The sequence below is a fragment of the Malaclemys terrapin genome, chromosome 6 (assembly GCF_027887155.1).
Source record: "Malaclemys terrapin pileata isolate rMalTer1 chromosome 6, rMalTer1.hap1, whole genome shotgun sequence".
NCBI classification, from domain to species: Eukaryota; Metazoa; Chordata; order Testudines; family Emydidae; genus Malaclemys; species Malaclemys terrapin.
In genome coordinates, this window is record NC_071510.1 from 108,513,317 (window position 1) to 108,540,244 (window position 26,928).

At 40.4% G+C, this 26,928-nt stretch overlaps 1 protein-coding gene across 6 annotated transcripts in view; it reads right to left on the reverse strand.

Moving 5' to 3' along the window:
• Positions 1–26,928, reverse strand: part of NIPBL (NIPBL cohesin loading factor) — a 289,804-nt gene that overhangs the window by 96,886 nt on the left and 165,990 nt on the right. For 5 of the 6 annotated variants that reach the window (XM_054031737.1, XM_054031736.1, XM_054031738.1 and 2 more), the window contains exons 10-11: positions 19,565–21,136; positions 878–1,060 (exon numbers count right to left, since the gene is read on the reverse strand). In XM_054031737.1, coding sequence (XP_053887712.1) covers positions 878–1,060; positions 19,565–21,136 — 1,755 coding nt within the window. The remainder of the gene's footprint in view (positions 1–877; positions 1,061–19,564; positions 21,137–26,928) is intronic. The other variant, XM_054031741.1, reaches the window with a different exon arrangement.

The following is a 26,928-nucleotide window of genomic DNA, read 5'->3' on the forward strand; positions in this document are numbered from 1 at the left end:
TTTCTTTTTTGAGGCTTAAAAAAATTCCTAAGGCCACATTACAGCGAGAGTATCAGAGGGGTAGCTGTGTTAGTCTGAATCTGTAAAAAGCAACAGAGGGTCCTGTGGCACCTTTGAGACTAACAGAAGTACTGGGAGCATAAGCTTTCGTGGGTAAGAACCTCACTTCTTCAGATTCCAGACAGGACCCTCTGTTGCTTATTACAGCGAGAGTTGCTTGCTATGCTGAATTCCAGACCTCTGACTGATCTAGCCCCTGTATGCAGTGAAATCTATTAGTATGCCTCCAGTGCTCCAGGGAGAAGGGGAAGATTCCCCAGTTCAGTTTGTCAGACATGGAGGAGACATGAGAATTTACAAAACTAGTTTTTAAGATAGTACATAACATTATGCTGCAGCACTAGGAGTTTGAGATCCCTGACTGCAAAAAAATCACACTTGAACTGAAGTATGGGTGAAGTAAGATGATAAATATTCAATTTTAAAGTGTGGGTGGTCACCAAACTAATTCAAAAAATTTTCCCAACATTTTCATATAGAATATTATCCATGTAAAACTTCTCGGGTCTTTTTTAATGGTCTTTTCTTTAACCTGAATCTAAAAGTGTCCTGCAGCACATATGAAAAAGTCTACGAGATATCCTGCCATACATGTAGGATTGGGGAGAGAATTCTAACAAGCTACCTATTCATCTTGAGTGGTAAACTTAGGTTTAGTAATTTTTCCTAAAAATAAGTTGCTCAGTCAACAAGTTATCTAGACCCCAAACTTAACTTGTTCTTATATTGTTTCGACTAGTCAGCTAAGAAATCTGTTAGCAAGAGCAAAGAGTTATCCTGCTGTTTAATAATATTAATAGAATGATGTACTACTTACATTCAAAAGCTTCTTCACTTTCATTGTCTTCATCAGAACTGATCTCAGCATATTTTGGTTTCTCATTAACTGTGCTACGTTTGCGCTTGTTCATTTTCACACGTTCACAAAGTGGCATGGTGGATTCAATTTCTGCCAGGAGCTCAGGAGGCAACTCCTTTAACACTGACTGATCTATGCTACCTATTAATGAAGAGTAAGAAGAGTAAATGTGAATATGAAGAGTAAGAAGAGTAAAGGCCCAAAGCTGTAGTCCTTTCTCAGGACTAATTCTAATAGAGCACCCACTAAATATCTCACAGTTAGATATTCTTCAAAGTAACTGATGTCACAAAGTCCTCTGTCCAAAGTTTTAGATTTTGTCAACTTTACAATTAAAATCATCATACTGCATCTCTTACGAATCTACATTTAAAAAATGTTTACCAGCATATACATGATACAAATTCAACCAGCGACCTTCACATACACTTCCCTCACTCCCACTAAACAGGGTCTTATTTCAGTTGGTACTCCAAAGTTGCACATGTATTTAAAAAAATTAGGCTAACTCAGGATTCAATATGCATCCTGGTCACATTTCTACTTATTCTACAACATCTCCAGTGCACGTAAGAGGATTACTTTGCAATATCAGCAGGTGGAGACAAAAGCAATCAGAATGTACAAGGTTGATAACCTTAAAATAAGGCCAGACGACTAGCACACCTCAATTGTTTCCTATGTGGAAATACAACTTTTTTGTGGCTGTTACAGAGTTCATTTTTGTTGCTCTTTTCTTAAGCTTATCACAAACACTTAAAAAAATTAAAGCGATTGATTAGGTACCAAATAAAAAGAAACAGCAAATAGGAGTACACTATTTTTTAATAATATTCCTTACAGTACCGGAAAGATTATGTAGCATCACATTGTTGTCATCACACATTTTGGTAGTGTTGTTAGGCCTATACAAAGCCAGGACCTCTTAAAGACACTCTTCTATAGGGAGGGTGTCACACATATTTCTTAGCAATCAGCCAGGGAAACCAAATTAGTTCAAAGACCAAGTGTTATGCTTCAGCACTGGTTCCAATGTCCCAATCCTGCGTAGACTTATACAGGTGCATATATTTATGCACTGAATAGCTTCACTGAAGTTAATGAGACTACTCATAGTGCAAAAAGCATGTGCATAAGTCTTTAGAGAATTGTGACCTAAATAAAGGCATGACGAAAAGCAACTATGAGAGGAAGACAAGGAGTGGCACGGGAGAAGAACAACATTTTTCTGCAACTCAGTTTTTAGTGTTTTCTTTCTTGTTGCATTCAACAGGATATGGTCTGCTCTGTACAAATCATCTCTCACCAAATTCTCTTAAGAAGAGTAGAGGTTATTATATATACAGAGCCTCATTTGTTCAGGTTCATATAGAAACACCTGGAAAATCCAAGTTTATGCATAAGAAATGAGCCATATGGTAACAAGCATTAGTCTATAAAACAGATGCTAATGATTTTGCTCTGCTTCAAATTTACGAGTTACTTATAAAAACTTAAAAGGGGACACAACTTAACTGTCAAATAGAAATGTGATTTTTATTTCCTAAAATATTTAAGATTAAAACGTTGAGGAAAATTTGTTTTCAATGTATTTAGTTTTTGCATTTGATAGGATTTAGTGTATAGTTAGTTTTACTGTTAGCACACTGCACAGTCAGTCACTTTTTCCTCTAGTTTGTGTGCCTTTTTGAATAGTTGTATGGGAGGGGAAAACATTTTGCAGTTTTCTTTAGAAAAGGTTTTTAAAACCACAAAAATTGGCAGGAGGCAACAGGGGCAGGTGAACTACCTGAAATTCCATTTAAGTTTGGAAATTGACTAGGATATGTTGATGAAGTGCCTTCAAGATATTAGCTACCATGCATGTTAATTCTTTTTTATATTTGTACACTACAATATATTTGTAACAATCAAAAATAATCATAATGAAATGTCAATTTTACCAAGGCACTTTATACTTAATACTTGGGAATCGTCACATTTTAAAATATAAAGACATTTTATGTATATGTATTTTACTGTACAGCATTGTAAACAACAAAAATTCTGAACACTGATATGTTGTCAGATACAATCCATTACTTTTCACACTTACCAAAAATTAAAACACCGGTGTACTCTTTAGAACAATTTACTACAGGACCTCTGTAAAGTCCTAACTACATCATAATCACTCACATTGGTGAACCCTGTGAGAACATGGTTGCCCCCAACATGGTTAAAGCGTAGTTCAACTTTACAGTACAAACAGGATGTGTGTTGTAACCTTCTAAAGCATTGGCAGATCCAAATATAATATTTCCTAGTTAAAATAACATTTCTGTGATCCACAATTAAATAATACTGTAATGAGGAATACTGGAAAAGTATGGGGGGAGGTTGGCATACAAGATATGTACTTTTTCTGAAAAAGTGCTCTAAAACAGCTTCAGTCTGAGGGTTCAAATGTATATTAAAAGCTTTGACAGTTAATATTAAAAAAATTATTTAAAAATATATTCACGCAAGTAACCTAACAGACAAGTCCCAGAGTTCAGTGACCAAAAAAGACATCCTGTTATGCTCTTCCAGAATAACTTTTCCCTAAAATTCCTAGATTCACATAAACAATTTCAGTCTGTATCTGTAATTACAAAAAACACCTTTAATTTTAATTAAAATACTTTCTCCTACCTAGTTGATCATCTAAATTAATAATACAAATTATCAGTGGATTTTATTCTGAGAAATGTCATGGTATTTGCATTTATTTTACAACTTGAAAAAAATACAAGTAACTTGATTCCCTCACCTTCCTTTATTTACACTATTCAATAATATGATCAGAAATCTTTCATGGTATAGCATTTTGTCTGTTGGAATCTTTATTTTACAACAAAAGACTAAAAGCCTATCATACAATTAAATGCCCCCAAACTTAGTTAATCCAGAGGTAAGTTTGCCCAATAGTGCATTGTGACATTCCAGAATATGGTGTGGCTAAATTTAAACCACTATGAACCGGGAAATGAAGAGTTAAGACACACGCTACCCTTGCAATGCAACTTTAACTTTACCCCAGCTGCAGATGGCAACAGCCACTAGGAATGGCTCCATAAGGGTGGTGTAAAGATTAACAAACTATCAAGGAGAATGGATTCTCTATCTTTGAATGCCTTCAAATCAAGATTTACTAAAGATACTTTAGTCAATCACAAGTTAACAGGCTCAATACAGGCATACCTGGATGAAATTCTCTAGCCTGAGATACACAAGTTATCAGACTAGATTAGGGTTACCATACGTCCGGATTTTCCTGGACATGTCCGGCTTTTGGGGGCTCAAATCCCCGTCCGGGGGGAAATCCCCAAAAGCCGGGCATGTCCGGGAAAATCGGGAGGGCTGGGTGGTGCTCGGCCGGGGCCGGCGGTGCGGGGCCGGTGGCATGGTGCCGGGCCGGGAACTAGGGGCGCAGTGCTGGGCGCGGGGCCGGACGGGGAGCCGGGAGCGCGGTGCCGGGCCGGGGTCCGGGCTGGGAGCCGGTCAGCCGGGGAGCCCGGGGGTGCGCCGGGCCGCCGGGGGCCGGCAGTGCTGGGCGGGCCGGGGGTGGTCGGCCGGGGCCGGCACCCCAGGGCCCGAGCCGACCCAGGCTGGAGACGCCGGGGGGCCAGCCTGGGCCGCGCCTCCTCCCCCCCACACCCCCCTTACCTGCTTCAGGCTTCCCGCAAATCAAATGTTCGCGGGAAGCAGGGGAGGGGGCGGAGACTTTGGGGAGGGGGCGGGGTTGGGGCGGGGGTATGGGCGGGGCTGGGGGCGGGGCCGGGGGCCGTGGAGTGTCCTCCATTTGGAGGCACAGAATATGGTAACCCTAGACTAGATGGTCTACTGTCCCTTCTAGTCTTAACATCTATAATAAGTAGATATGAGAAAGGATTAAGAGAATGTGCCATTGCTTGTACTCTGTTCCATAGATTCGAATTCCAGCATTTATTGACATGCACTCCAGCTGCCTTCACTATGTTAGATGTAGCTGTACTGAATGGATAAGGGATTAGTAGAAGCAGCCTGGCTACAATATGAAGAGAAACACATATGGACTTTGAGGGATCAAGTACGCCTCATTTGAGCACTGAATTTTGTAGGCTGTGTCAGTAGAAGTGCATAAGGGTGTCTTCTTGCCATGGGGATTATCAGCAGTCTGGTGACAGTGGTTTCCAGGGCTTAGTGACAGGAAAATAAAGGCACTGTCTCAGAAGAAATCCTCAGCACAAAGATGAAGCGGTGATAACATTTAGTGACTCTGGTGTTATTTGCGTGGAGTAAGGTTAGTGTTTGAATGTAGGCCAGGTGCAGGTAGCTCCAGTTTACTATATCTGACAAACCCAAATTTTGCCTTAGCAGACAGGTGGTGTTAGACTTTGTCCTTCAGTGCACAGATGTTTCATTTGCAATGTGTTCTGTAGCATCTGTGAGGACAATGTGTTGGGGTATCGCTTAAAGAGGACAAAATTAAAGTTGCATTGTGGGGCTGATGTGAATCTTAACTCTTCATTTCCCGGTTTTCAAAGGTTTAAGTTTAGTCACTCTCCACAAGGCTCTACTGTGCAACTTTAACTCTGTGTTAATAAAGTTTTAAGGCATTTAATTTCCTTTTAAAAAAAAATATATAGTTTCTCAATATTTGCACATACCACAACCCATCTCCCCCACTCTACTGCCTCTGGCTCCTTGCCACTGATTATTCTAGGCACAGAATGTAGTGTAGTGGTTGCATGTTGGGCCTTCCACTATCATTGCATCATCTCCTTAGCTTGGCTTCTGCCTGTCCAGCACACTGATTCTCCCTCCTCAGTCCTTCTGCCCATGGAGAAGCTGGCATCAGCCTGGGACCTGCATGTTAAGGAGCTGGGGTAAGGACACAGAAACAGTCCAGGGACTTGCATGGAGTTGACAATGTGACGTGGCGGTGAAAAAAGCCAATGCGGTCTTGGGATGCATTAGGCGAGGTATATCTAGTGGGGATAAGGAGGTGCTGCTTCCATTGTATAAGGCGCTGGTGAGACCTCATTTGGAGTACTGTGTGCAGTTCTGGTCTCCCATGTTTAAAAAAGATGAACTCAAATTGGAACAGGTGCAGAGAAGGGCCACTAGGATGATCAGAGGAATGGAAAACCTGTCATATGAAAGGAGACTAGAGGAGCTCGGGTTGTTTAGTCTGACAAAACGAAGGCTGAGGGGGGATATGATTGCTCTCTTTAAATATATCAGAGGGATAAATACAAGGGAGGGAGAGGAATTATTCCAGCTTAGTACTAATGTGGACACGAGAACGAATGGATATAAACTGGCCGTGGGGAAGTTTAGGCTTGAAATTAGACGAAGGTTTCTGACCGTCAGAGGGGTGAAATATTGGAACGGCCTTCCGAGGGAAACGGTGGGGGCGAGGGACCTGTCTGGTTTTAAGATTAAGTTAGATAAGTTTATGGAGGGAATGGTCTAATGGTAAAACATATTAGCCGAGGAATACCGAGCAATGGCAGGTAAATAGTATAATGGCTAACAAGGGTCAGGCTGGAGACTCTTGCCTACATGCTCGGGGTCTTACTGATCGCCATATTTGGGGTCGGGAAGGAATTTTCCTCCAGGGTAGATTGGCTGAGGCCCTGGAGGTTTTTCGCCTTCCTCCGCAGCATGGGGCAGGGATCGCTAGCAGGAGGGTTCTCTGCCAATTGAAGTCACGAAGAGACAGGATTTGGGGACTTCATCAGCAGAGTCAAGGGAAGGGTAGGGTCGGTTTTGTGGCTTGCAGCATGCAGGGGGTCAGACCAGATAATCATAATGGTCCCTTCTGACCTTAAAGTCTATGAGACCTTTTTGAAGGGGGACAGACATGGGACCACATCAGAGGAAGGACTGTCCTGTGATTAGGACACTAACCTGGCACATGGGAGGATCTGGGTACAATTCCTGGACTTCGGGCAAGGCACTTAGGTTTTGTCTACAAAGGAAGTTATAGAGATCATAATATCGCCATAACGTTCTTTGTGGATGTTTATTTCTCAATAAGAGTGGCTTATTTCTTTCTTTCTTATTTCTTAAACCATTTTCAAAGCAACAACCTAAACTGGAGAAAGGCACTCTTGACACCAGAAGAAGAGTGTCTACACAAGGGAGATATGCTGGTAACTATAGCAGTACAAAGTCACACCTCAACTAATAGCGATACTGCTTCCCATGTAGACAAGACATTTGTTTCTGTCTCAGTTCTTCATCTGTAATATGGGAACAATAGCTTTTTGAAGATAAATACATTGAAGACTTTGAGGTGCTCAGATATTACAGTGATGGGCGGCAGATTAGTGCCTGTGATTGATGGATGTGGGTTCCTGGAGAGGACAGAGCTGAAGCCACCTCAACATCCTCCACTGCACAGCTCTGATTCCCTACTTTCTACCCCACTCTTCCCTGCACTGTTCCAACACTCCCCCTCATTGCTCTGACCTCCCATAATCCCCCCAACAGCTCAGACTACCCTACCACAGCTTGGATGCTACTCCCCTCCTCCAACATTACCTCCCTCATGCCTAATACCAAATGACTAAAATCAGTTGGGGGATGATTAGAGTCATAGTTTTAGCCCCCGGTATGTGCAAAAAAAGTTAGAACCACTAGGTGATTTTGTAAAATGTTGGGTTTGTTTAGGGGACTGTCTCTTGGAAAGCCCTTGCTCAACTGACCCTAAACTTAGACCAATAACACTATCCCACACCCCAATAGGATATGGCAAATTTCAAGGCAATCTGGATAAAGACGAAGATTTTAGAGTATTTAGAATATCAGGCCTTTAACTAGAAAGCAATGAAAAACCTCAGCTATAGCACAGCATGAGCTCTTTTGTACTAGCAGTCATGTGTAGTGGAAGCCAATGGAGGCAGTTTTGATTAGTAATCGATGTACGAGACTAGGAATCATTTCCACAAGGTGGTTTTCATTCCTTAGTGTCCTTCTCTGAACGTCTCACCTTTACCTATTTCTAAAATGAGGTTAGTATAACCCACTTTTGACAAATGCTTTGAGATCTTTGAAAGAAAAATATGAAGTGCAAAATCATACAATAGTACTCTGTTTAAAATGAAGTAGCATTGGAGATCCAAATAAATAATTCCAATGCCTTACAAAACTAATTCAATAATTCTGTGAACAATTTATTTTATTTATTTTTTGTGAACCTGACCTTCACTATTATCACTATTCCTGAACAGTAGAGACACTGTTGGCAGATTCATGACCAATTATGATTAATTTGAAATTTTGTTTTTATTTGATAAGTGTGGTGGTGGGTTTTTTGTTTTGTTTTGTGCACAAATGTAATGCTTAGTATCCTTTTTACCAATATGGAAGCTTTGATTTTGTAATTGATGTGATCCACAGATTTGTCATGCCCTGTGTTATGATTAAACAGATTAAAATTTGAGCCATAAATCCTCTTGAATGATATTGTTTTCAAAGCAGAAAGTAAAATTATGCCTCAACTGAGGTAGTTCCATAACTTTTTCCTCACATTAATAAATCACTTGTACATAACACTTTCTCCACAGAGTTTTGAGATATTGGTAAGCCAAAGAAAAAACAAGCTTATTCCTTTTGTCCCAAACTGTTAAATACCAACTTTTAATTGGAAAAGATGGTAAAAAATTAAGAGGAAAATGAGATTTTTAAAACATGTAGAACATCACTATGTGGTCATTTCCCCGCCCCACTCATTCACTTCCTTTAAAACCACAACTCATTTAACTGAACCCATTAAACAATATTAAATTTAAGATTAAAACTGATCTTTAATATTTCCATCTTTTTTGAGGTGCACATTGAGAGTTTCTTTGCTTGCTTTCACCCTTCACTAACATTTTGGCAAAAGTCAGGGATCTCTAACATTCATGACCTAATCACTGTGTTCCTTCCTTTAAATAAAAATGTAATTTTAAATAATCATTACATTCACCAAAATAAGATATTAAAAATTAAATTTCAGGTGAATGTTAATTGTCTAATTTGAAATAATTACGTTCATAATTTTAAAGATATTTAAAACTAAAACATGGTATTAAAAGGAGCACTTTATCAAAAAGACATGAGAAAAAAGAAAAATCAATCTGAAAGTAAACAAATAGCTCTGTCTTACTCCTATTATAGTCACTGGTAAAACTCCTATTGAATAGAACAGGATCAAGTTTAAAGTAGAAGTCAACAGGTTAAACTTTCTTAGGTGGGAAAATCACCTAAAGCAGATCAAAAGTGATGAATGCTGTACAGCCAGAAAAATTCGTTCACCAGTGGCTAGTAGAAAATTTTCCCCATGGTCAACTTCTGCTGAATGTAAACTTTCACTAAAAAAAATAAGCACGTTTTTCCAAACATGAATGTCTAAAAGTAAGCAAGCACATCCAACATTCAGAAATCTAAATAAATGGCTTCATTTTCAGAGGTGTTGACTTCTACCAGGGTTGTGAGTGCTTAGCATCTCTGAAAAATTAGACCACAAGTTTCTAACATTTATATCTGCAAAGATAACCTTTCAAATGAGAACCAATTAAGTGATGACTTTCTGAATCTGTAAAAGGATAGTCCATGTGTTATTCTATTTCTGCTCTCAAGGAGATGAACAAAATTTACAATAATCTGGTCAGTTTCAGGGCTGTGTTCAGAAGTAGATGAGCATCATATCAATTTCACTCTTTTGCAGCTTAGAGAATTCTTGGAGTAGCAGCAAAGGCACTCGCTGGAGTGGAGAAGAAAAAAATAGAGGACAACCCACACAACTCTCAGTAGACTGGACATGGAGAGAGGGGTGAGGTAACTGAGACCTCTCCTCTTTGCAGTAGCAAACTAAGATGAGAGAGAGAGGGACTGTGTGTGTCTTCTTACATCTGACAACCAAGGGGGTTACAAGTTTATCTGATATCTGCTAAGAAATGGACATACAAAAGATGAAGCTTCCAGAGCGCTATGTTAGTATAAATCCTGGGAGTGGGAACTAGTAAAGTCCTGTAGTGAGACTGGGATTCTGCAGACCCTGCAGGACCTACCACCATAATAGTGGGAGCAGGTAAAATGTACTTTGTTGCGGGTGGGATTGGGAGGGGCAAAAAAAACAGATTGCAGTAATTTGTGGGAAAATACTAAATCTCTCATCAGTTTACCGTGTAAAAATTGCGTCTGAATTCCATTTATATATAGATAAATCAATCTTTTTTTTAAAAGTAGCATGGGGGAAATCTGTCTCTCCTGCGGAATTTGCAGGATCTAAGGTTTTTGTGGGTAGGAGTGGGACAAAAATGCAAGAAACAATGCAGTAGTGGGTGGGAGTAGATATTGTGGGGTGGGATGGGAGCACAATTTTAAAAAGTCCCATGCAGGGTTCTAGCAAATGATGAATTCTTTTTAAGGTTCCTCCCACTTTGTGTGTCAACTTCCGGCTAACATGTCTGGGAAATTTTTCAGATGATGAACCTGTTCAATACAACCCAGACAGAGCAAAGCCTAGAACAGAATTGAATTAGACACTTTATCTTTGCTTGCGCTAGAATTATTTAAAAAAAAAATCCATTTTATCATTACAAAGTCACATAACTGTATTTCTATCCTATTCAGAAGTTGAAAAAGCAATGAAGATATTTCCCCCTAATTACAGTATTCTAGTAATGCTGTTTTGAATACACAAATTTAACTAATTTAAAACTTTTAATTGTGAATTTCCTTATAGTCCCTGTGTCAGGGCCCCTGCTGAAGGCCTCACGGCCCTGCATCACCCTGCCCCACAGTAGAGCAGCAAGAAAACCTCGAGGCAGCCTAAGGTGGCTGCAGAAGAGAGGCCAATCAGAGGAGCTGCTGGAGCGACCAATAAGGGCCAGAAGGGCCAGATAAAAAGCAAGCAGCAAAGCGGAGTCTTCAGTTGCTGTGTGGAGCTTGATGAGGGAGGCCTGGGTGCCTGTCTGACTAGACGAACAGCAGGCCATGGACAGCTTACTGCAGAGAGCCCACTGACCAGAACTGAGCCCAAGTAAACCTCCGAAGACCAGCCAAGAGACCCAGCGGCCAGGGGGATGCTTACGAGAGTGCCACCCTGACGTAAGACCAAAAAAAGAAAAGCATGCTCACACCCAACCAACCAAAGGGAGCTGGCCCAAGAGAGGCGGGTGCCTCCCCCAAAAAAAGACTGATTGCAGGTATATCGGCTAGAGAAAAGGGGGCATTTGCAAGAGGTGGGTGCTGACCCCGTTACATTATGGTACCAGAAATGGGATCTTCGGATCGACCTTGTCTAAAGGGGGCCAAGTCAGAATTCACTGTTTACTGCAAGATTTAATTGTTTTATTCTGTGAGGCCAGAGCCAGAGGCCGAAGAAGAGCCAGAGGCAGTGGCAGCAACTAAACAGTGAAGCAAGAGGCAGAGGCCAAAGGAAGGGAGAGGTGGAGGCAAAAGCAGTAAGACAATGAAGCTAGGGCCAGAGGCAGCCACAGAAACAGGCAAGTTTTTAATTATTTATTGGGCAGAGCCAGAGCCCACAGAGAGACAGAGGCAGAGGTAGCCCCAGTGGAGTACACACTGGCTAATGGGGGCATGAGAAAAGACTGGGGGAGGGGAGGAGAACCACCGCCTCAAACCTGTCTGAAGGGGGAGGCGTGTGGCAGGGTGGACTAGGTCCTGAGGCCCCCTGCTGGAAGCCTGGTGGCCCTGCATAACTCTGCCCCAAAGTAGAGCAGCGAAAAGTCCTCCAGGCAGCTTAGAGTGGCTGCAGAAGAGCGGCCAGAGGGGCTGCCGGAGCGATCAATAAGGGGCCAGAAGGGCCAGATAAAAGGCAAGCAGCAGAGCAAAGCCATCAGTTGCTGTGTGGAGGTTGACGAGGGAGGACTGGGTACCTGGCTGGCTAAACGAGCAGCAGGCCACAGACATCTCACTGCAGAGACTCGCTCAACGGGCAAAACTGCACCGAGAGAAAGCTACCAAAGACCAGCTCAGAGAATCAGCAGCTGGGGGGATGCTTACGAGAGGCAGGAGCCACCCTGATACAAGACCCCTTCTCCCCCCAAAAAAGCAGGCTCACACCCAACCAACCAAAGGGGGCTGCCCATGAGAGGCAGGTGTCGCCATGAAAAAAGATTGATTGCAGTTATATTGGCCAGAGAAAAGGGAGCACTCATGAGAGGTGGGTACTGACCCTGTTACAGACCCACATGCTCCCAAGTTTTTTCCAGATGCCAGGGGAGCCTTTTAGTACAATGGACAGGTCTCTTAGCTGGTGTAGTCAATAGAACAATACCTATTTATACCAACTGAGGACCTGGCCCATTGAATACAACATTGAACAGGACCTCGTTCGAAGCCTCTTTCTATTATTATACCAAATGAAAGTTGTATCTGCCATAAATCCCAAATGGTCTGCAGCTCTGCGGGTATAGTCTCTGCTTATAAAGGCTCCTTCAAACATTGCACCCATCAAAATAATCAATAAGTCAAACTTTTGTAAATTCCAAGCATTCCAGATATTGGTTTCACAGCATTTAATAGCTGTTCTAGTTTCACCATTGGAAGCACCATTGGAGCTTCCTGAACCATAGCTATCAAACTTATAGGACTTAAAAGCTCAACCAGATGTACTTATACATTTTATAAATTCCATGAACTCTATTTTTCTCATGGAATTTCGAAACTTTGCCAGCTTCATGCAAATAGCTACAATTCACAAAAAATTGCAAGACTCCTTAACTGTGGCCTTAATACCTTTCAAATCCCCCGCCACTGCTTCCCAGTAATGTTATAAATGTGAATTGCCCCATACATCTCATGAAAGGGGGGCATGGATCACTGTTCACATCACACTCCCCATCAGTACCCAGTCCAAGCTAGGGAAGCTAATGATCCAACCAGAGGACCAAATTCGGTGATGAATCCTGATCACGTGCCACCTGAGGCATATGCTAAGAAGAAGATCTCATGGAAGCAGTGAAGGACTCTCCTGACCCAATCAGAGAACTGTGTGGGAGAGCAGGAGGAGAATGAACATGCCAAGCTCACTTAGCCATGACACAGATATACCCTGGATGCTGGGGTAGGTACTGGGGATTCCACTGCTATCATTTCTGGGAGCAGAAACCACTACCCCTGCCTTATTGGGAGAGAAGGCCTTCAGCAGGGCCACAGTGTGGGGCAGAGCCACAGGGAGCCCCTGTGACAGGTTACGCCCAGGACCATGGAGTGCATTACTCCAGCCTACCAATTACCATATGAATGGTGCTTAGACTACAACATGTCCTGAAAACTCAATATGGGATCCAAAAATCAAACAGGATTCTTCATGAATCACCCCCAGAAATAAATGTTCTGAAGGCCAAAGTATACCTCTACTGACACCAAGATATTTCCATTTCCATCAATAGGTTTGAATAGATGTAACTGTTTGCAACTTCAAAACAATTTTTATGATGACACACAAGTACATTTCAGGAAAGATGTGGACAAATTGGAGAAGTCCAGAGATGAGCAACAAAAATGGTTAAAGATCTAGAAAACATGACCTATGAGGGAATATTGAAAAAATTGGGTTTGTTTAGACTGGAGAAGAGAAGACAGAGGGGACATAACAGTTTTCAAGTACATAAAAGGCTGTAACAAGGAGAAGGGAGAAAAATTGTTCTTCTTAACATCTGAGGATAGGACAAGAAGCAATGGGCTTAAACTGCAGCAAGGGCGGTTTAGGTTGGACATTAGGAAAAACTTCCTGTCAGAGTGGTTAAGCACTGGAATAAATTGCCTAGGGAGGTTGTGGAATCTCCATCATTCGGGATTTTTAAGAGCAGGTTGGACAAACACCTGTCAGGGATGGTCTAGATAATACAGTAACTCCTCACTTAAAGTATCAGAGGGGTAGCCGTGTTAGTCTGAATCTGTAAAAAGCAACAGAGGGTCTTGTGGCACCTTTGAGACTAACAGAAGTATAGGGAGCATAAGCTTTCGTGGGTAAGTGAGGTTCTTACCCATGAAAGCTTATGCTCCCTATACTTCTGTTAGTCTCAAAGGTGCCACAGGACCCTCTGTTGCTCCTCACTTAAAGTCGTCCTGATTAACGTTGTTTCATTGTTACATTGCTGATCAATTAGGGAACATGCTTGTTTAAAGTTGTGCAATGCTCCCTTTTAACGTCGTCGTTTGGCAGCTGCCTGCTTTGTCCACTGCTTGCAGAAAGGGCAGGCCATTGCAGCTAGCTGGTGAGGGTTTGTAACCAGGGTGGAAGGGCAGCTCCCCTATCAGCTCCCTGTGCTGCAGCCGCCCAGCAGGCTATCAATTGCCGGCAGTTCAGCTGTCCCTCCCCCCACTGCCATGTGCTGCTCCTGCCCTCTGCCTTGGAGCTGCTCCCAGAGACTCCTGCTTGCTGTGCAGGAGGGGAAGAGGGGGGCCGCTAATGTCAGGGTGTCCCCCTCCCCCATGCTCCTGCACCCTGCTTACACCTTCTCCATATAGAGCAAGAGGGGACACCTATGGAGGGAGGCATAGAGAACTTGGGGCAGCAGCTGCTGTCTTAACTTCCTGATCCACTTAAAAAGACAATGCACTTAAGAGTGGGTCAGCTTACTTAAAGGGGCAGTGTGCATCTCTCTCTCTCTCCCACACACAAGGTGTGAATGTGTCTGTCTGCTATGCTGTCTCCCCTCCCTCGTGTTGCCTTGTGTGAGAGGCTACATTAACAACAATGTGTTAACGCAGATGAGTGCTAGTTCATCATTTAGTAGTAAGGCATTCCCTGGGAAATATCCCTCCCTCTTCCACCCTCTAACTTCACCACTTCAACCAAGCTTCACAATCATCATAGCTGTGAGCTGTATTAAATTGTTTATTTAAAACATATACTGTGTGTATATCTATATAATATATAGTTTTTTGTCTGGTGAAAAAAATTTCCCTGGAACCTAACTCCCCCATATACATTAATTCTTATGGGGAAATTGGATTCGCTTAACCTCGTTTCGCTTAAGGTCGCATTTTTCAGGAACATAACTACAATGTTAAGCGAGGAGTTACCGTACTTAGTCCTGCCTTGAGTGCAGGGGACTGGACTAGATGACCTCTCGAGGTCCCTTCTAGTTCTGTGATTCTATAAGTATTATATTGGCTCTGCAGTGTTAGTGGGAGTAAGTATCAGTAAAAAAAATTTTAGTTGCTTAAGGAGCAGCTTTAAGTAAGATGATGCAATTTTAATACAGTCACAGAACAGCTGCATAGAGTATTAACAGTGTGTGTTAATAGAAACTTCTGGGAAGTGGTTAAAATCCCCTTTGTAGATCTAGCCAGAATCTGACAGCATTCAGTACAAATATCCATGCTGATTAATCCTAAAATGATCTGTCTAAATATGAGAAATGGTCCTCTGCACTAGACTTTATCAAAGATTCTTCGGTGAAACCACTGAAATTTTTAAGACAAGCTCGTATACGACATGACAAGACCCAAAAAAGGTATTCTACACAAGTCTCAAAAAAAAAAAAAAAAATCCCATTTGTCCTATGGAGAGTAGGAAGCTTTTGTCAGCCAGCATTAGCTTCTACAGAACTGAAGCCTCTATTTAAAAATAATTAGATTTATTTTTGTTGTGGTGGCAAAGACTATTTTCCAAACATGAAATGAGTGAATTCACCAATATCTTCTTAAGACTGCAGACAGTTCCATTTCCTCTGTGGCTGCTCTTTATTTTGGCAAGCTGCTGCAGAGGGAAAACTGCTCCTTTCCAAATTCTATAAGTAGCCAGGAAACTGACACGAATCAGCTCAATTTCATGCTGCAGCTGACTGACACAGCTAGGAGCAGAAACAGAGGCAGACACTGGAGAGAACTAAGAATTGGAGTCTGGGTAGAGGAAGGATTGCAGATATGACCCAGTCACTGCAGCCAGAAAACTGAGGAGAAAGAAGAGTACCAGAGACCCCCACACAACCCACCTTTGCAGTAAGAGGCTTTGGAGTAGAATGGGGAAGATGAGCGACTCACAGATTTTAAGACCAGAAGAGAACATTATAGTAATTTATTATGACTTGAATAACACAGGTCATAGAATTTCACCGAGTTGATTTAAGATACGCAAATTCAGCTACGTGAATAGCATAGCTGAATTCGACATATCGTAGCCGACTTACCCCGCTGTGAGGACCGCAGCAAAATCGACCTCCACGGCTTCCTGTCAACGGCGCTTACTCCCACCTCCGCTGGTGGAGTAAGAGCGTCGATTAGGGGATCGATTGTCGCGTCCCGTCGGGACGCGATAAATCGATCCCCGAGAGGTCGATTTCTACCCGCCGATTCAGGCGGGTAGTATAGACCTACCCTCAGAAAAACATTCAATCTGTGAATGGAACAGAGAAAATGTTCCTTCTTCCTTTAAACAGCCAGGGGGAATTGGAGGGATGATTCAAATTTATTAATGGCCTACTACCTAGAGGCCTATATGAAAACAGCGATCCCAAATCAAGGTTCAGGATAATAACTTGTTGGAGAATCCAAGGAACCTCCTCTTTCCCAGCAATGCCCATATTTTTTAAGTCTTTGGCTAACAGGCTTATTCCTCTATTAGGTGTCTGGTAAAATTTCACAAGCCCGTGTACCGGGGATGGCTGTGAAGCAGAGAGAAAGATTGATGAGGAGAAATCTGCATGCCACCAAGGATTTGTTTAAATGCAAAATTGCACCAGTGTAACTAAAGATGTGATTTTTAAATGTATTTAATTTGACGGCTGCTAAAAGCTGTTTGGACACTTATTTCAGTTGAAACCAGGTTTATTTTAGGTCAGCTTAAGTTGATTAGGAACAATTTTAAGCTAAATCAAAATATACCAATCAAACAGAATAGGGTTTTGCAGCAGTTTAACAAAATCTGTTTAAAAATTAAACCAGAGCAACCTGTGTGCATAGACAGGCCTATGAGAGGTTTCTTGGGCAGTAGGAGTGGAAGAAGAAAGGACAAGGAAAATATGGGGAAGGAGGTGCAGAACACTATGAGGGAAAAGTAAGAGAAATAGATGAAAGTTAGTGGGGGAAAAGAAAATGGACATTGAAGACAACACTGGAAAAGACTCACCACAACCTATTATATGATAGAAGAGAAAAAAGCTGAGTGAAACCATGCAGGAAAGTAAGGAATAAATGAAAGCAAGAGTGCTATAGAAAGTTATGTTTATAAGAATGTTGTACAACATTTAATTTTGAAATTTTGTCAAAAATAAACACAGAACAATAAATTCCTTTAAATTGGAGAAGCAGTAGTTTTGGGGAAATGGCACAAGTATTTTTCACACTGGTTAGGCAGAATCTTCAGCCAGCAGCTGCCAAGTGAGACTTTTAGCTCTAGTTATGAGTGTTTTCAAATTTCACCGAATTACACCAAATTATTCAGCATCACACATCATGGAAAGAGATTGTCTAGAAGATTTTCAAATGTTAAAATAGAACACACATGCAAAATTTGAACTGCAAAGACAGTTTCTGAAAAATGTGGATGGCCACATGTCAAAAGGTTTATAAAAGAAATCTAGTTACTTTAACTACAGTCTCTCCATAGAGCTTATTTCCAATACTGTAAGAATATGATTCTAGAAACAAAACTGAAAAAACTGACAGATGCTAGTTTAGGGATTTACATTTTCCCCCACTAACAGAAAAAGAACATTTTCACTTTTGAAATATATCTAAGTGACAATATATTGCATGTTTCTATTTATGGAATACAAAAAAGGGGTAGTTTAAGTTCTATCAGCAAGAGTTTGAGATGAATGCATTGCTCATGTGTGGAAAAGCCATTAATCCCTAAATGGGCAATTTAATTATCACTAAAAAGTGCCATTACAACCTTTAGCCACCATGTGTTCTCTACATGCCACATATTACAGAAAATCTATTTTAGGAATATTTTTAGAATATTAATATATTGGTATACATAAACTGCATAGGGCTCAGAGAGTGCAAGAACCTCTAAAAATTATCTAAAATAGATACACATGACAAAATTATGATTTCAAAGTCCACTATCTTAGTCCCTTCCAAGGGTAGTGCTGGATCCCATCACAAAGCATAGAATATTCCTTCATCAATGGTATAAAGCTCCCATTTCTAATCTTGTAGGCTCCTGAGATATGAGACACAAAATTGTGATTTTTCATGTCTAGAAAGGTGTTATTGTTGCAAGACCCGGTCCTAAACCCCAGAAAGATAATTGTGTGGGGAGGCAGGAGTGATTTTCACATTTTGGAGAGGTGAAATTTTTAAAAAAATAATTGGTGTTTTGAGCTGCTCAAAGGTTTGGAGATCTAAAATAAATTGTGAGCAGAGATTAGGTGTAGCAGTGAAAGGTGCATGATAAACTATAAAACCATGTGATAAATTTATCACAGATATCTCCATACTTATGTACACACACACGCACAACACACAAAAAGCATTACTTCATCTTACTAAATCAAGGCAGCTTTATAAGAAAATGTCTAAATGTCGAATCTGTGAGCAATTAGATATGCTATGTAAGCAGCTAGCTATTAGCTATTAAGCAGTTAGCTATTTAAGCAGCTATGGGCTCATATGTATAAATGTATGTATTTGAAAGCGTCTTCTGCCATACAATTGATTTATCCTTATTTTGTGGCCTGACAGACTTATAGATGTTGACACATTATGACTCTTCTACAAGTTTTACATTCATTTAACATCTAAACACTTAAACATAATTTTTAACTTGATGGTAAGGTAGCTTTCACAATGTGGAGTTATAGTGTTTATCATCTAGATGAGCACTAAGAAACAAATTTGGTCATCCATCTAAATGAAGTGTTAATTCAATACAAAAATCACCCACCTAAAAAACACTGAATGACCTACAAGCTACACAAGTAAGATTCTGTCTACACTACGAATTCAACTATGTCAGCAGACCAGGTTATATATCAGTTAAACTATCTTCAGTCTTTCAGCATAGATGGGATCAGACGGACAATGGTGTGTCCAAATTGAGCTCTAACATGTTAAAACAACCAGGCTGCTTTAAGCATATTGAGGGACAATCATGTAGTAGTATGTGGGTTCCTGCAAAACTCATTTATAGTGTAGACTGGATAGATGGGTTCGCCCAATACAACTAGGTGTCCCTACTGAATCATATCATTCCATTCATTTTTTAAGAAGCTATAGGTTCCAGTAATAGTAAAAGTCTTAGGGCTGCATTATATGTGCGTGTTTTGCACTGGTGTAACTAAATTGATTTATTTACCCCACTGCAAATACCTAATGTAGAGGCATTTAAATCAGTTTAAATCATATTTATACCGTATCTATGCATGATTTAGAATGGTTTAAGTGTTTCTACATTAGGGATTTGCACAGGGGGTAAATAAATCAGTGTAGTTCCACCGATGAAAGATTTCTAATATTGACAAGCCTTTGCATAACAGATTATACAGAGTCAAATGGAAACAACTCATGTAATCAAACAGAGAAATAATTAGTTAGTGCCAGTTCAATTAGCTCAAATTTAAAAAATATGTATTCAATTTCTATCAATAGCAATATTAAAAAAATTTAAGAAGAGAGGGAACTTACTAAATGTAATACAAATTAACCTTAAAAGAGTCTTACCTTTATTTGATTTGGATGACTTGTTCTTGTTGGGTTTAAAACAAGAGCTCCTTGATTTATCTTCTCTGTCTTTAATAAATTTTTGTACATCATCCAAAGAAAGCTTTTGCAGAACAACTACAGGCTTAGCGCCTTTATTTAGATCTTCTACTAGCCCAATCTTCTCCACTTTGTCCTTTTGTTCACCCTTAATTTCAGTTTTCCTTGGCTCCTGAGTGACATTGCCATCTTTATCACGCTTGATTTTTGGAATAACAAAATGTTTCAATGCACCAGATCTTCCCCCCAACAAATAACTGGGAAACTCTGCCTTATTGTCAGTGTGTGGTTTATTGCTATCCACTTTACTCTTATTACCATCTGTCCTTCGTTCATCCTTGCTGTTGGGTGATTTAAAACCAGGTTTATCAAGTCTTGATTTACTAGAATCTCCTTTACTTTCCTGTTTAATACGAGGACTGTCTGGTCTTGATTTTTGTTCCCCAGAAGAGAACCTCTCTCTTGACTCACCAGACTCATGTCTATGTTTTCTTTCTAGTTTCTCAGTTTTTGAACTATCAGATTTAATCCCATGTTTGGAGTCATGCTCACTTTTGCTTGAGGATCTCAAATATTCAGGTCTTCTGATCTTGGATGGATCTCCCTTATATCTCTCTGATTCGCCCCGATCCTCAGATTTTTGTTTAAGGCTCTCATGGTCACGCCTTGGAGTCTCAGGAACTGAACGTCCATCTGGTCTTTGTTTTGTTGGATCTGATCTACTTTCAGATTTTACCCTGGAGGGATCAGATTTAATTTCCTGTTTATGTTTAGATATTTCAGGTTTCTTCTCTGAAGATGGTTTACTAGAATCTCTTCTATTATCATGTCTATGTTTTGGTGTTTCGGGCCTACCTTCATTCTTCTGTTTTGGTGTTTCAGGCCTACCTTCATTCTTCTGTTTTGGTGTTTCAGGCCTACCTTCATTCTTCTGTTTTGGAGTTTCGGGCCTTTGTTTTATGTCCTGTTTGCCATTATTATGTTTGCTTTCATTTTGTTTCACGTCCATCTGTCTATTCTCATTTTGTTTTGTTTCCATCGGTCTGCTCTCATTTTGTTTCACATCCATTGGTCTGCTGTCATGCTTACTTTCATGTTTAGCGTCTATCTGTTTGCTCTCATTGTGTTTACTTTCCATCCATTTGCTTTCATTTTGTTGCACTTCTGTCTGTTTGCTCTCATTTTGTTGAATATCTGTCTTTTGACACTCAGAATCTGACTTTTTCCTAAGGGTCTCAGGATGGTTTTCAGGTTTAAATTTAAGAACGCCAACAGGGTCTTCTTGGGGAATAAAAATAGATCCATCATTACACTGTTTTATTTCTTCAGGCTTTTTGATGGTGTCTGAGTCCTGAGTTACAGTTGCCTGAGAGTCCACTCGTCCTGCTTGCTGAAGATCAATACTAACCATCAATGCTGGCCTTGACCCATTTCCTGCAGAACCTGTCTCCTGAGAAGCTGGTCTATTTCCTCCAGTAGCACCCCCAGCCTCCTGTGGATAAGAATCTTGTTTTCGCTTCTTCAAAGGCTTATCTGCAGATTGAAAGAAAAAAAAAATACACATGAAAGGATAAACCTCTAAAAGAAAGATCCCCCAAAAAACCTGAAAAACAGTTTTCCTACACAAACAAAAACAGGCAACAAACCTACCTTATGAAAGTAAGTGTGTGTGCATATTCTGTAAACACATTTTCAGTATATTCATGGACTATGGTTAAATGTTAAAAGAACATGGAAGATAACAACATGGAGCATTCATAAATCAGCAAATATAAAGGTTAAAGTGTTCCTCTATAACCAGAAATGCTTTTTATGCATAGTGTAATATATTTTCTACTGCAGGACACAGTTTGATTCAGTGCACGTATATGGTGGTGAAGAAAGCAGAGTTTTGTAGCAAACAAGGCATAGATTCTCTCTGCCCTGTTCACTGTGGTGTTTGGATTGTGTGCAAACAGCTTAAGGGACTAACACTGAACAGTGAGAATAAAAAAAATAAATAAATAAACTACCACTTCTGGAGAAGTACAGTGGGAGAGTTGAGGACTGCACTATAATTCATATACACAAAGGGTCAGTATTATGAATTTCCAAACCTGAATACTTCACTTTGCAAGCTTAATTTTTTTAAATATTATTTTTGAATGAAATATATATATAAGATCTAACTTCAATGACTTGATTGGACAATTAAGATGTCAATTTACGGTTTACAATTTACAAAATCAATGTATACTTAGAGTAGAATCCCAATAATTTTGGATTTAAAATAAGCAGCACCTTGTCATGGAGTAGATTATAAGAAGTCTATATAAAAATATTATATAGCATGTATATCATCTATTAAACCTAATTCATTACTATCAGAATTTCCCCACAAGGTATTCTAAATGAACATTCATCTGGTGGGTCCCTGAAACTAAAAACTTTACTTGCACTACAGCCCATACTTTCAGTCATCACAAATCTTTTTGTATTTTGCAAAACAAGACCTGAAATGTAGAGTCTGTTTTGTTTTTGTTTTTTAGCTTTTTAAATACCCAATTCTTTTCTGAATTTTCAGTTCTTTATTGAAAGATGGATTTTCCCAGCTTCACCTCAGTGTCAGAAGGGGAAAAAAACTCCAGACAAGATAAGAGGAAAAAACATAAAAAGGGTAACCTTCAAACTCTGAGGGTAGGCGGAGCGATGAGATAAAACTCCACAAATTGGTAATCTTCAGAGGGAAAATTACAACCTCTGGAAGATTCTCACCCTGGAGAATAAAAAGCTTGAAGTATCTTCCCTAAAGTTAAAATGAGAGCAAAGTTGTAACAAGCAGCAACACGGTCAATAGCAATAATGTGAACAAGGGATTTTTTCTTCTTCATTTTTGTTCATATCTCTATCTACATATCTATAGAATGAGGACTTGGATGACTCTTAAAAATGCAACATCACATACAACATTCACGACTGCAGAAGTAAACAGCAAGCAGGTATAAAAAAACTCCACAAAAAAATTGGCTAAAAACTACACATAAGGAACATTGGAAAATGTAAACAAAACCTTTTTTTGAAGGTGGGAGCGCTTTACTTTAGAAATAAGTTCTGGAGCAAAATGTTTGGAATAGGATTCCTGTCCAGCAGCTGAAGACAAGCAATAATGCATTGTAAATGTGTGATGAGAAGACCACATAATTGGCTTTGCATATGTCTATGAACACTCTGTATCCGGGCAGGCAGTTGTAATAACCTTGCCTCTGATCAACTGACCCTTTCCCCAGACTTTTAGTTCAGGCCAGCCAGGTAATAGTAATATGAAATGAACTCAGACATCCACTAGACCTTTTGTTAACAGCATTAACCAGCAGATTAAGAAACAAAATAACGGTTGGAATTTCTAATTGCTTTAGACTGCTCCAAGTAAGAATTCCAAAGACATTTTCACATTCAGTGTACAGAGAAGGGCCTCCCTGAGGTGGGCATCAAAGTATGAGAATAATGTAGGGAAGCTGATGGGCTCACTAAGATGGAACTCTGACACCATCCAGAGAAGTCACGAGGGCCTGAAGCTCATTTACTCCACAAGATGAAGTTACTGAGGCTAGGAAAATGAATTTACATGAAAAAAAAAATTAAGCTCAAAAGAGCTGAATGGCTCAAAAAGAACTTTTCCTTCAGTTTTGTCAAGATCAGAATAACTTTTTATGACACAGAAGGTTTTAGAACAGGAGGCTGAAGAAGTTTCAAGCCCCTACAAACTTGACAAGAAGTTGTAGAGAAAAAGGTCTACCTTCAACTAGGTCATAATAGGCCAAAAGAGCTGTTCAATGTATGTGGGAGGATTTAGTTTAAGTTGGCCTCAAATAAGCAAAGAAGCTGGTCAAGCAGTTTTTGCATGGAAAGGGACTGGCAATCTTCTTTCTAGCCAGTGAAACCTTCACTAATGTTCAGATGCGCTGACGTTACATTCCTGCCTGAGTTTCTTAGAGAAGAACAGAGACCACACCTTATTACTCATATCCAAATGTGGCTGATCTAGGACTCTGGCAAAAATGTTTCCCAATTTTTAAATACATTGACTGACCAAGCTCCATTTGGACAGGGTCTGGAACTATTAGGTGGATAGGGAGAGAAAAGGGTACATATACACTGGAGATTAGGACAGATTAAACAGGAAGAAAGTTATGTGGGAGATGCCAAATAGGAATGGGAACTGGGTTGGAGGAGTAATTTCTGACAGATGTCCTCTGGTTAGGATTTACTGGTTGATGGGGTTTATTGTTTTATATGGTATTTGTAGCCTGCCTGCAGTCCTTATTCATGCACTCTATGGATTACCAATTCAGTGTTGCTGAGAGGTTGCAATAAGGATTAAGATGTTACCATTAGACCTTATTGATGCTTCTTCCCAACCTTCGTCTCTTACATATCTGCCTTCAGCTAGCTGATTTAGTCCTCTAGCTAGTAGGTGTCAAGTAAATTTTTAAAGACATACTCAGTTATTTAAAATTGTGGATGAAACCTGACTGGATTACTCTGTATGCCGATTTGTCTAATTGTCTCCAGATGGATACCTGGGGTCTAGCATAAGCAATGGGAGGGATCAGCAAGCTAAAGTGGTTCTCCTGGTTTTATTAAATCAGGAATGTAGGCAGTCTCTCACACTAAAATTGGATTTATTCAAGCATGTGGTCTTCTTGCTTATAGATCAAAAGAGATAAAGTGGGAGTATTGCTAGGATTCTCTTCTGTACCTCACATTTTTTGAAGGTGACTAAGGAGGACACATAGGAAAGAATCAGTTGCTAATTATTTTGGGTGATTGCGGATGGCTTTTCTGTATTGTTTCATAGCTGCTCTAAAAAACACAGGAATAAACCACGTAGATTGGGGCTCATGCCTACAGCTGGTCATGTTATAAATTCTGTTTTTGAGATGGGATGATAGAATGGGGATGGTGAGGCTTACACCTTTTGTCACGTTCAGACTTCCTTCATCTTGAGGAGACAATAATAGGGAGTCTGTGAAAGGACATAAGAGAGTTCAACATTGCTGCGGAGTTGGACAAATGTAGTTTTCGCAGCATAGTTTTGAATGGATTGGAGGGTCCATTATTGTTGAAGATCTGCTTAGACTATCAACTCTTTGGTGCAAGAACGGTGTATTTCAGGTTGTGGTGAGTCAGTTCTAGCATAATTTAGTATCCATTTAGTCCAGTCTTCCCCAGCTGTTTTTAGTGTGGGTTTAGGCTTGAATATGGCACAGAAATGGCTCTTAAATTCATCCACCATTCTTTTGTTCCTGAGAAGAGCAGAAGCTTGATTTAGATGATCATCCATCCAAGACTCCATAATGCTACCCCACCTATTAATACTACTAGGAGAGGCAGTGAGATGGCCTGCTTTCCAAGTATATGGCTACGACTGGGTGACAGCTAACTGCGTGAAACTAGTCTGGATCAGAGTGATGTTGGTTAGCTGGAAAAAAGACCAAAAGAAATAGTAGAGATGATATCTTCACAATTTCTCTTTCTCCAGGTTCACCATCTAGGAATTTTGTTAGCTCTCTTGCATACATCCAGATAGCAGCAATGAAAACGTCTGCATTTTCATCTTTGCTTTGTAAGGAAGTTTAAACCTTTCCTATCAGATATGGATTTTGTCACCCTCTATCCATGCCTGTCATCTCCAAATTGGGAGTGGACCTAAGTACCCAAGAAACATCTATCTGTCCACAAACATGATCTCTTAACAGCCATCTCCCACTGGAATTATGAAACTATAACACAAGGGGGCCTACCTCTCACCTCCCCAAGCAGCAGCAATGTGAGAAGCTGGAAGTAGCAGCAGCCACTGCCAAAATTAAGTGACTTAGTAATATACTATACTATAATATAATATATGGAGATATACCTATCTCATAGAACTGGAAGGGACCTCGAAAGGTCATCGAGTCCAGCCCCCTGCCTTCACTAGCAGGACCAAGTACTGATTTTTGCCCCAGATCCCTAAGTGGCCCCCTCAAGGATTGAACTCACAACCCTGGGTTTAGCAGGCCAATGCTCAAACCACTGAGCTATCCCTCCCCCCAAAGTACTATTTAAGACCGTTACCCAGTGCTAAGGATGCTGCCCAAATTATAAAATTTATAGAGACAAAACACATTCAGAGTCCTGTTTCTTCTCCAACAAGCTTTTGTCTGTCATTTATCACTGTCTACGTCCAAACAAACAAACAAAAATCAGCACAATCTGACAATAATGAAGCAAAAATTAGTGTACTGTAGGTCAAGTACATCCCTTAGGTTTTGAGATTTGAGCTTCTCCTACCCAATAACACCTGCTGGATGAAAGACTCTCTCACTAACACAGAGAGGTGGTGGTGGTGAAATCAGACCTACTTGTGAATTTTTTTCTTGAAACCTTTATGCCTGACAGTCAAAAAATAGGAAGCCCCTTTTCCCCTTGAAAGGAGACAGGGAAGGTCTTATGGAGCCATGCCTGGCCTTACAAACTGCCACTAGCACCATCTTCCAGAATGATAGCTTCCAAATTTGAAAAAATATTAATTATATAAACTTTATTTTTTAATTAAAATTACTTCAAAAGAATTCATCTGCAAGAAACTTATGGCCTTTTTTATAATAATACTCAATTTTCTCAGTCACACTGTTATGGTTATACTGAAAATTCTCTTAGTGAGGATCCTGCTGTTACATACGGAGGGTCTAAGATTTAAAAAAAAAAAAAAAATTGCAGGTAGGATCAATAACCTTCTTAGCTTCCTATTGTCAAATACTCAGGATTGCAGAGAGACAAGCTCACCTATCTATACAGTAACTGGAGTTCGTAGAGATGTTTTGTCCTTATGGGTGCTCCACTTCTGGTGTGCGCACGCAGTTGTGTGATTTCAATCAAAGATTTTTGTCAGCATTCCCTATAGATAAGGCCCTACTAAATTCACAGTCCATTTTGGTCAAAAATTAGTCAAAGGATTTCAAAAAGTGTAAGTTTCATGATTTCAGATATTTAAATCTGAAATTTCACGATGTTGTAACTGTAGGGAGTCATGGGGAGGTCACAAGGTTATTGTAGGGGGTCATGGTATTGCCACTCTTACTTCTGCACTGCTGCAGGCAGCGGGCAGTCAGAGAGTGGCAGCTGCTGCTGGGAGCCCAGTTCTGAAGGCAGCGCCGCCGCCAGCAGCAACACAGAAGTAAGGATGGTACAGTATGGTATTGCCACCCTTACTTCCGCATTGCTGCCTACAGAGCGGGGTCCTCAGCAAGCAGTCACCACCCTCTGGTCACTCAGCTCTGCAGGCCGCAGTGCAGACGTAAGGG